The sequence below is a fragment of the Monodon monoceros genome, unplaced genomic scaffold (assembly GCF_005190385.1).
Source record: "Monodon monoceros isolate NGI ecotype Baffin Bay Population unplaced genomic scaffold, NGI_Narwhal_1 Super_Scaffold_18, whole genome shotgun sequence".
Taxonomy (NCBI): Eukaryota; Metazoa; Chordata; class Mammalia; order Artiodactyla; family Monodontidae; genus Monodon; species Monodon monoceros.
The window spans coordinates 138973953-138985173 of record NW_021703774.1 but is presented as its reverse complement, the minus strand read 5'-3'; the positions used below and the strand labels follow the sequence as shown (position 1 = coordinate 138985173).

Genomic DNA, 11221 nt, shown 5'->3' with positions numbered 1-11221 from the left:
AAGAGAAAATTCATTTCCCCAGAATTCCTTCCTTAAAGGAAACAATTTCATTCCAGTGTCAAAAACTGAGAAAATAAAAATATAGAGATTCTCTGTCCATAAGCATGAGCAAAGAAAAATAATTTTAATCTATCCATTCTCATAGTTGTTTTACTGCATTAACTCATGGAGCTCAGTCTAATTCAAATATAGATCTTTTTCTAGAATCTCCATGTTCTTTGATCTTACCATTCTTCTTTTAAAAGGAATTTTATTTCATATTTTTTCAAATATATATAATAAAGTTTACTTGTAGTTATTTTGCTAAATTTTTATTTGAAATAATTTTAGATTTATATAATAGTTGCAAACATAGTACAGAATGCTCCTATTTACCTTTTTCCAGCTTCCTCTGTTACCATCTTGCATGACCATGGTACTGATATCAAAACTAAGAAATTAACACTGGCATTAATACTATTAATTATGTTCTAGAGACTTATTTGGATTTTTATATTAATGTACTTTTTCTGTTCCAGGGTCCAAACCAGCATACCACATTACATTTAGTGGTCATGTTTCCTTAGCCTCTTCCAATCTGTGACAGTTGCTTGGTCTTGACTTTTTAAGACTAATGGTCAGGAACTTTATAGAATGTCTCTCAGTTTGGGTTTGTCTAATGTTTTCTCAGAATTATGCTGAGCTTATGGATTCAGGGGAAGGATTCCACAAAGGTGATGTGTCCTCATCACATCATATCAGGGACACATGATATCAACATAACTCATTATTGGGGGTGTTAACCTTGATCCCTTAAGTTAATCAAGCTTTTTAACAATGCTACTCAATTACAATCTAATTCCTGAGATTAATGCTACTACAGTGAGATCCACACTTAAGTAACCCAAAATATATTTCATATAATGATTTAATGTTTGTTAGGACACTAGTGCCTGATCCTGGACTCTTTTTTTTTTTTTTTTTTAGCTTATGGTTACAATTTATTACAGGAAAAGGGGAAGGGATACAGGCCAAAACCAGCCAATGGAAGAAGCACATAGGGAAAAGTCTGGGAGAGTTCCAAACCCAAAGCTTCCAGTGAACTGGACTCTCAAGTAATGGAAAAGGCCTAACATTTGGGGATGAATTCTGAGTTCAAATCCTATATCCACTACTTATTGGCCTTAGTCACATTCTCTATAAGCCTCAATTCCTTCACCTGAAAAATGGGGATAGTTATCATATTTACCTCCCAGAGTTGTAAAGATTAAATAATGTGTGCATGATGTTATAACCAGGAAAAACTATATAAGTATTAATTGTTGCTATTATGTTTAAACTTTTGAGTTGCTTACTGGGCATTTTTTTTCTTACTTTACAAAAAGACTTTTCATAAGTGGTGTGAGAACCCATATGAAAAAGCCTGCTGAATTTCAGAAATAAAATGCCAAAGCCACAATAATGAAATGATAAAAAGGCCCCTTGAGGGTACCAGTCTGTTTTCTACCTCTCTTGGATCTATAAATATAACAAAAGGAAGACTTTGGGACTATGTAAAGAAATTGTAAATACAATATACACATATCCATAAGTTAATCATTCTGAAACTATGCATACTTAAGTCAATGAGGGGAAAAGCACAAAATAATTTGACTGTAGTATTTCTATAAAGCCTTTAAAATGAGTATAAACTGCTGAAAAAATTTCCATGACTGTTAGTATTTTATATCCAACTAAAAGGCTCTATTTCAGTGTTTGAGAGATATATCATTACTGTGTTAAAAGACAAACTACTACTTTCAAAATAACAGATGCTTAACTGTCAATCTTTTTTGTACACCATGTTAGAATGTAAGCTTATTGAGGGCAAACATACTCACCTTTGACTTCAGTGAACTAGCCCTCAATATGAGATTTTCATTGCAGGTCTTTTGTAGTGCTTACTTACGCTTTCTGAACTAAGATTGTAATCTCTATGCTGTCAGTTCTGGGTTATACAATAAGCAAACGAAGTATATGCTTCAGGACACCAGCTAAGCCAGAGTAAAAAACAAACAAACTTTCTTAAAGAATTTAATATTTCAGCAAAAGCATTGAAGTAGTCAACATGGGAAAAATGAGAACTTTGTTGGACTCCTTTACACATATTTTTTGGTTTTGTAGTATTTTTATTTACATATGAGGTGAGTTGCTGGGACATCAAAATCTTTTCAATGCTTAAGAGCTCCAAAACTATTAATCCAGCTCTGTATGCATCTTAAATTACCATAAGTTTTATTTATCGTTATTCAGCAAAAAGAATTTTATTTCATGAAAATTATAACACATGTATACCTATACTTTACATGAGTACAATATTCTTCCTTATTACAATGTCTTCTCTTAGCAAGAAACCATAATAAATGCTAGAAAGCAACTCTCATAAGTTGGACTAATGCCAGTTATCTCTTAACAGCCAACAGTGCTACTATATCATCACACCCTCCAGCTGTACTGAAAGATTACATACTAATTTCCCAGAATAATCAAAGGTAAATTATATTATTTATGGTATTTACTGGTATATATGGAATCCTAAATGTTCTATTTGAAATGTCTAAATATATGTAAGAAACGAGAGGAGTTAATTTCTTCTGTTGTAGTTCATGTTTGATTCACATTTCAAGTTTAGTTACCTAAGAAAAGAGCTCTGGTTATTTTCCTCTCAACAATTCAGTTAAAGGAAACACTGCAGGATTCTTTGCAGTTTCAACTCTCTCTCTACCTACCAGGCAATCTGATGCTAGATGATTATCCCAATGTTGTTGGTGTGTTTCGTTGCTAATACTCCCAGTGTACTTCAAGGAGCTGGGTATAGATGTTGCTTGAGGACATGCTTGCTAGAGGTCGGTAATAATTAGACCACCTGTCATTTTTTGCTTGGTTTCATTTTGACCACTGGGTGCATCCTGCAACCGTGTTGGATATTTTTAAGTGCAAAGAATATAGAAAACAGTAATTAATTAATCTTACATAGCTAAAAGAGGAAGTTAAAAGTACAGAGAACTGGTGTCTCAGATGATTGAAATAAACGATTAGGAAGGTACTATTCCTTTACATTTAGACGCCCCCTCCCCCCAAAACAAGTCCCATCTAAGTAGTCAGAGAGAACTTTGACAAGAAAGAAATGGCCTTGTTAGAAAATCCTTCCCAAGACTTTTTTTTTTTGCTTTAAAGTTAATTGCTTTTCTCCCTTTCCCCAAAGAAATGGAATATTTCAGTTTCAAGTCCCTGTAACATTAAGGCTTCAGAGTTCGTCGTAATTTCTTACCTATACCATGCCTTTAGTTTTCGTAAAAATCAGTCTATAAAAGACTTTTGCTTTTCCTGAGCACTGGTTTTGCTGTCAGTCAGGTCTCTCCCTCCACCCCCGCGGCCACCTCTGCCCACCGCGGCCCTGGGCGTTGAGCTAGCAGGTGCGAGGCCGAAGCTCTGCACTGAGAAAAGGAGGCCGAGTTTACACAGCGCGCGCCCCAGAGGAAGAGGCGGCAGCCGTAGGCCTGGCCGCCCGAACTTCGAGAGCCTAGCGGGGGAGCGCGGAGGCGGGCCGGGCTGCCCGGCCAGGGCCGGGGAAAGACTCGCTTCGCGCCAGCCTCCTCTCCGCCTTCCAGCAGTCTGCGCCGCCGAGCCTCCAAGGCCCTGCGGCTCTCCGCAGCCTTAATTAACAAGCCTCTTTCCTCCACCTCCGCCCCCGCCGGCCTCGGGGCAGCCCGGGGCTTCACATCGCAGACTCCATTCCGCCCGCCAGCCGGAGGGGCCGAACCCGGCTCCCCGGGTCCGAAAAAGCCGCTCCGGCTGGGGCCTGGCCGCTGGGCTGGCGGGTGGGAGCCAGCGCAGGAGACGGAGGGAGGAAAGTGGAGAGCGAGGAGGCGGGAGAAAGGGCGCGGGGCGGGGGGCGGGGCGAGCCCGGCAGAGTGCTTGAGCGCCACCAGGGCGGAGGGCGGGGCGTGGGCGGTGCCCAACCTTCCCGCTCCCGCGGCGCTGCAACTCAGCCGAGCCTCCTTAAAACTCTGCCGTTAAAATGGGGGCGGGTTTTTCAACTCAAAAAGCGCTCAATTTTTTTCTTTTCAAAAAAAGCTGATGAGGTCGGAAAAAAGGGAGAAGAAACCGGCACCGTCTCTGCAGCGGCAACAGAAGAAGCAATTGTTTGAGCTTAAAAAGAAGCGAGGGAGGGAGGGAAGGAAAAGACCAGAAAGGGGCACGACGCACAAGTGTCTGTAGGGGTGAAGGGAGCAGGGACCGGCGATTTGGGGGGGACCAGCTACAAAAGAAACTGTCACTGGGAGCGCTGCGGCTCGGGAGGAAGCGGTGCTACCCAGCTCGGCTCCAGGGCACAGCTGGCTGGCGGCCGCTGCCCTATCGGCTGCACAGGCTGGGGGCACAGGCCAGGGGACCGCGAGAGGTTGGCGAAGTGGCACCCGGCGCCGAAGCCGCTGGGCTCTCGCCAAGAGCGGCGGGACTGGCTGCGCCCTGGAATTGTGGCGACTCCCGATACTCAGAGCTTGGCCTGTGACTTCCCAGGACCCTCCCGATCTCCGGAGGCCCTCAGAAAACCGGGAAAGGAAGGAAAAGAGGCGGCGGCAGCTCAATGAGCTTCTACATTAGGAAGTCTGAACTGGCTCGGTCGTAGGCGGGAAGTTACCGGTGGGCTGCCCTGTGCAGCCGCGATGCTGCAGCGCGCTGCTTCAGCAGCCCGGGCCCCATAGACACTTCCCGCATCGCTCTCCCCCTTCCTCACGCTGCTGGGAGTCCCAGGACCCGGTGGGGCCGGCATGACCGGCTTGCCGGGGGCCCGCCGCGCGCCCGGCAGTCTCCGGAGACGCGCGCCGAGCCTGGCTCCCACGGCCTCTGAGGCTCGGTGGGGCTGCGGTAGCCCGGCTGGCGGGCTCCGGAGCCCTCCCGCGCGGCGTTAGCCCGCAGCTCGGCCTGAACGCGAATTAAGGCTCCTCCGGAGAATCCAAGGCCACCGAGGAGTCGTTACGACCTGTAACTTGAGGGCCACGGAACTGCTACTCTCATTTGCTTTTGGCGATCATCTTTAAACCCCGGAGCACCTCAGCATCCAGCCACCGCGGCGCTCTCCCTGCCGCGGAGGACTCAGGACTACCCCTTCGGCGAGACGGATGGAGACCGAGCCCCTTCGAGGACCTGCCCCTGCGGTACTGGCTCGCGCGGCTCAAGTCACCACCGTGAACAAGGGTGGGTTGATGCCTTTTCTTCCCCCCCAAATGTCTCTTTTTTCGCGGTATTTTCTGCCCTGATCTAGTGCCTTAAATCTCCGCACACATTCCTCACGGAGATCTGTAGTGTAGGTACGTGCCAGCTCTGCCTATATTTTACGTCCAGAGTAATTTACCAGAAATATATGTGTGCCTGTATATCTCTCAGTTTAATCACCAGAATTCTTCATAGGGGTTAAGCTAAAAAGCGAGGAGCGGAGCCCCTCTCCAATGGCTCAGTTTTGCTGAATAATCACGTGTGAATCGAGGGGCGGGCTTTTGGCAGGCAGATCTTACTAGTATTTACTACCAAGCTCTACTCCAGATTAACCATCCCAGTCCTTCTGTCAGTCTCCGATGCCATCATGCAGCCTGGTTAGGAGCGAAGGAAAGGGGAAAAAGAAAAACAACTAATTCATCTTTTCCCGATCGTCAGGACCCTAAAGAATGGCCGAGCCTTGGGGGAACGAGTTGGCGTCCGCAGCTGCCAGGGGGGACCTAGAGCAACTTACTAGTTTGTTGCAAAATAATGTAAACGTCAATGCACAAAATGGATTTGGAAGGACTGCGCTGCAGGTTGGTATCCAGAGAGGTGGGGAAAACAGGTCAACAATGTTGCCTACGTGACCCGGGTTTCTAGAATAATAGCTTTTAAGCTTTCAGGGGTACAAAATTTAACTGTTTTAAAAACTAGTTGGTTGCCATATTTTATATCTTTAAGTGGATCCAACTCCCCAAAATGACGTACTTTGAACAAACTCGTCAAATCCAATAACATCCTCGATATCAAGTGGGTTCCAGGTTTGGTATTAATTTTTGGAATGTTTTTGTGACGGTGGGGATTCTGTAGCAGTCGTAGCAGCGCTGAGTTTTTTGGTTTTTCTTTTTTTTAGACAGCTCTGTAAACACGTTATTATGATTATTATTTGAAGTAAATACACTGCTATTAGTGGTTTCCGTACTTTGCTCCAATAATTGACTTTAACGTTAATTTTCTTGACTACTGGCAAGGGTGTTTTTTCTTCAAATGCTTCAGGTTTTGACTAACGACCTTTCCTCGTTTGGAATGGGTGGCCTGGGCACGGGCACAGGATGTACATTTCACAGTTAATGTAATACCATCCACCCATTCAGGATCGAGGAGGAATAAAAAGTTGAATTTTCTAATCAGAGCTCAGTTTATAGTGTTTTTGTCTCTGCGGTCATACCCTGGTATGTTCTAATTTTTAGTAATTAGATTTACAAGCAACAAATGAAACACGTCCAGCTGCCAAGTATTGTACCTGATAATTTTTTTTCCTCCTCTGAACGTTATCATGTAACTTAGTTGAAAGGCTCAGAAACAGAAAAATGGCAAAGTAGTCTCAAACAGTTGCTTTATCTGAGTTCTGATGATATTCTTATAAGCTATGCGTATTTGAAATGCAACACTTAAAGCTGTTTTTGAAAATCCACTGGGGAGAGGGTTTTTAGAGTGCTTTGTTTTAATTGCAAGAATTAGAAATTTAAGTGGCAGGAGATGTACTATTGACAGATGAAGTCCATACAGCCTGTATATTTTAAATCAGAATACACTGACCTTGCAAAAATTTCAGTATTAAGGAAGCTTATAGATACTAAATTATCTTGTTATTTCAGGTAGATTAAGTGGGGAAAGGATTTTTTTTCTTTTTCCACCTAGTAGTTTTTAACAGGTTTTGTGATGATAGCAATGCCACAAATTTAATATATTGAAAAGTTTCCTATTGAACATTCAAAATATTATATAAATATCACAAAGAATGAGCCACTTAACCCTGTAAGAATAGGATCTTGCAGGACTTTTGACGAGCAGGAAGACTGGGAGATTAATACCGCAAAAAAAAAGTTTTGACAAACATTTTTAAAACAACTCTGCAGTCTCGTTTATATTAAACATACTTATCAAGATATTAACACCCATTTATTGTGGCTTAGTCCTAGTACATATAATGAAACACACACAAACAGGAGTCTCAAGGCTTATTTTCAGTATGTGTAATCCTGACTCTGAAGTTGTGTCATAACTCAAGAAAGAACTTTCTTTCAAAACAATTTCCAGCATTACTATTATTTTTGGTGAAATATGGCAAATTTTCTCCTACAATTATGTTTATTAACCCAATTACAAAAGATTTTTCCCCCTTCCTAGTGTAAGCCTCTCAATCAGGATATCAAAGGCCTTAATCATACATTTGCTTTACAAAGATCCAAGGTGTCTCTCTCTTATTTTTCCCAGTTCAGGTCCTTAGATGTGACTAAATATTTAGAGGCAGTTGTGGTAAAAATTAGATTGTGTTAATTTTTCATAACCAAAAAGTATTTCATTGAAGTTCTTGAAAAATAAATTATGTATCATTTTTAACCACTGCCCCAAAGGAAGGGCTAAACGTCAACAGGGTTTTATCAACAGGGAAGCTTAACATCTTGGCCATCTATAGAGTTTGCATTTATAAAATATTATTCATTCTAAATATATTTCATCATGCTACTTAATTTGTGATTTTTTTAAACAAACATTCTAAAGAGATAGATCAGCTTTGTATGTATTTTACAGTGTATATTTAATTTCACAAACATTTGAGTGCCTACTGTGTAATGTATTATAAATTTAGGTTATTATGAATATACCTAAATATAAATTAAAACAAAATGCTGAAATATTCTTGCATGTTAATGAGACTATATTTTTCACGATTAAATTATATGTATTGTACAACTGATTGCTGCTCCACAAAATATTTTATGAGAGCCTAATAGTGATTTCTTATTAGCGTGAAATATATTTAAACACCAGTAGATAAGTCTTTGTCATGTGAATTATTTGTATGTTGATAGCAAATTTTAATAGCAAATTCTGGCTTTTAAAATACTGGCAGTTTACAAATAGCTATTCCTAAATGCCTGATAATAACTGCAAAAGGAAATAAGATGGATCACCAGTTGATTAACAAATGGGCTGAAACCACAAGACAAAGCTGTCTGTGTCCCAAAATACACATTTAATATCTTATTTTCTCTTCTTTTGCTCACTTGAAAATTAGGAGACTAGTTAGAACTTTAGGAAACAGTAAGTAATATAGTAGGATGACTGTTTCATTCTTTTCAAGAACAGTTTCCATACAGTCATTTCCTATCTAATATAACACATATCATGAACTTAGTTTTAGATAAATACATTGGCAATGTAGAACACTGTTGCTTTTTTTTCACTTTAATAATCAGTAACATTTTTAAATTTCAAGTGAAGGATTCTAAGCACTAAACACACCTAATATCCCATATGAAATAATTGCAAAGAAAAAGAACTATTTTAAAAATACTTGGAAACTTGGGGCTGTATCTATTTGGAGAGAACTTGTGAAAATTAATAATTTAAGAAAATACCAGGTTTGGATTTTTAGGAGATCATTTTCACACTTATAAAATCAGACTAGATGGAGTCTGATGTGTGGAAACACTTCTTCGAGGATTTAAAGAAACTCACTCTCCTTATTTCTTTTCAGCTGTTTAGAAAATAAAATTTACCCACATTTTATTTTACAGAATTAACACCCCAGGCACATCTTATGAGAATGAACAAGCAAACAGAAGGAGACTTACTTAAATCTCAAGTTCCACTTCTTTTATTTTAATAAATTCATGAAATTACACAACTCTTTATGGGAGATAGAGAACCAAGTTGTCAGTGAATTTTATATAAGTCGGACTCATTCTATTTTATTAATCAATTTATCCTACTTTTGGGCCCCTTTAAGATATTCCATCATAGAAGCTCAATTTTTAGAAGTTTTCTTCTACTTTTACCTAATAGTACTCATTTCCTGAAACTGAGTCCTTCAAACCCGATTATATGAGTCTTCCCCAAGCACTCCTTCATCAAAAATAGTTACATACATAAAAAGAAATGGATATTTTAAAATATTCTTGTAGTAGGAGCACTTGAAGGATTCTACCGTTTTTTCTTCTTTTCTAGGTTATGAAACTTGGAAATCCCGAGATTGCCAGGAGACTACTACTTAGAGGTGCTAATCCCGATTTGAAAGACCGAACTGGTTTCGCTGTCATTCACGATGCAGCCAGAGCAGGTTTCCTGGACACTTTACAGACTTTGCTGGAGTTTCAAGCTGATGTTAACATCGAGGATAATGAAGGGAACCTGCCCTTGCACTTGGCTGCCAAAGAAGGCCACCTCCCCGTGGTGGAGTTCCTTGTGAAGCACACGGCCTGCAAAGTGGGGCATCGAAACCATCAGGGGGACACCGCCTGCGACTTGGCCAGGCTCTACCGGAGAAACGAGGTCGTTAGCCTGATGGAGGGAAACCGGGCGGAGGGAGCTGCGAATCTGCAATGAATGTGGGGAGGGCTCTCCCACACTGCCTTCTATTTTGTCAGTTAATTGATTGGCTGTCCTATTTTAATATCATTTGTTAAAATTCAGTTTTGTCATATTTTAAGCAGCTAAAATCTTCTGAAACTGCTAAGTGGAAATCTTACTACAGGTTTATGAATATATTTAAGCAACATCTTTTTCACCTGCAAAACCCTGAGTTCTAACATGTAATTGCAAATAGCTTTGGCTTTCATCTGAATATTTTATCTTTCCCTGACTTTTCTCCTTGCTTCTCCCTTTGCCAGTCTCAATACCCAACTTGAAGACTTTGTTTTAAAAATGGTTTGTCCTGATGCTTCTTTTGCCTGATTAAAACACTTTTTCAAAACAGGACAGTGTTTTCTGTGGTTTCCACTCCTCTTATAATCCCCACATAATTTGCCTCTTGCTAAGGAGAACTACACTAAAAGATCATGGTGTTTTAAGTCTTGACGTTAGAAAAAGTAGACTAATTGAAAAACTAGACATATTCTATTGATGATTCAGTTATTCTTTTCTTTCTCTCCTCATGCTTCCCCTCAAAGATTTTACTTGGTGCCTAGTATGTCTGCTTTAAAACAGAATAAGGACAACATGTTTGGGAAATAAACCTGAAATTATTTCAGTGTGAATTTATCCTTATATATTCGATCTTCCCTTTCTTTCAAAGTTAAATAGTTGAAAAACAGGTTTCAGAAGTAGCGATCTGAAAGCAAATATATGTTAGCTCTAAAAGGCACTTTAAAAAGAAAATGCCATCTAAAAGTGCTTCCCATTAGTTGATTTTTTAAAAATCACAAAATGAAACAATTGGTTAAATAATACGTTTCCCAAAGTTATACCATAAGTATGCTAAGTGTAACACTGACTTTTTCTCCCTGAAATATCAGAAGTGTAAAATTACAAAATGTTTATTAAAATATGCTGCAAATACCAATATTTAGGGGATAAAAAGCTTAGCAAGAACATACATATATTACATATAAGGGTCATAACTTATTTAGGGGCTACAGGATAATAAATATAGAAACTTTTACAATAAATAAATAGGCCACTCCAAAATATAGCACTTGATTCCCACGAAGCTTTTTGGTAAAGGCATATAAAATCTTAAGAATATGTTTAGCTAAAAATAAAAAAAATTGAATGAAATGGAAATATCAAATTTCCAAGAGAATTTTCCAGCATCTACTACTTACTCTGTTATTTTAAAGATTTCACCAAAGGATTTCAATGCAGTTTCCATTTATAAATTTATAAATACTTTATTCATCATCTCCCACAAGAACAAAGATGTTATATGTAAAAGTTCCCTCCTTCTGCTTTATAAGCTCCCTGCCCTCACTCCAAAAAGAACAAAATACCTCAAGGTTTATTGAAGGACATGGTTGTGATGCCTGCCCTAACAAGGATTGGAAGGTGGCAGGCAAGTGGTTTTCAATAATTTATTTTCCATGATAGTATAAAAGAATATAGAAGAAAAAAATCCGAGGAAAAAAATCCTTTTCATTTGGCATTTTAAGTTCACCTTCCCTATGTCAAGTGCAACAAGACTTCAACTTCTGCCACCTCAAACCACAAGTTACTGAGTAAA

General features: G+C 39.8%; 1 protein-coding gene across 1 annotated transcript; it reads left to right on the top strand.

The window, feature by feature from the left end:
- The first annotated feature begins 4005 nt into the window (after window positions 1-4005).
- On the top strand, window positions 4006-9981 carry CDKN2C (cyclin dependent kinase inhibitor 2C). Its single transcript, XM_029229188.1, has 3 exons — window positions 4006-5217; window positions 5674-5813; window positions 9232-9981. Exons 2-3 carry the CDS (start codon window positions 5685-5687, stop codon window positions 9607-9609), a joined length of 507 nt encoding a protein of 168 aa, XP_029085021.1. The 5' UTR covers window positions 4006-5217; window positions 5674-5684; the 3' UTR covers window positions 9610-9981.
- Window positions 9982-11221: the final 1240 nt, after the last annotated feature.

What these genes read in the sequence shown, in the direction of transcription:
- CDKN2C (XM_029229188.1), top strand. Translation starts at nt 5,685, where the DNA reads ATGGCCGAGCCTTGGGGGAACGAGTTGGCGTCCGCAGCTGCCAGGGGG. An exon ending in TTGGAAGGACTGCGCTGCAG is followed by an intron (nt 5,814 to 9,231) that starts GTTGGTATCCAG and finishes CTTCTTTTCTAG; the next exon opens with GTTATGAAACTTGGAAATCC.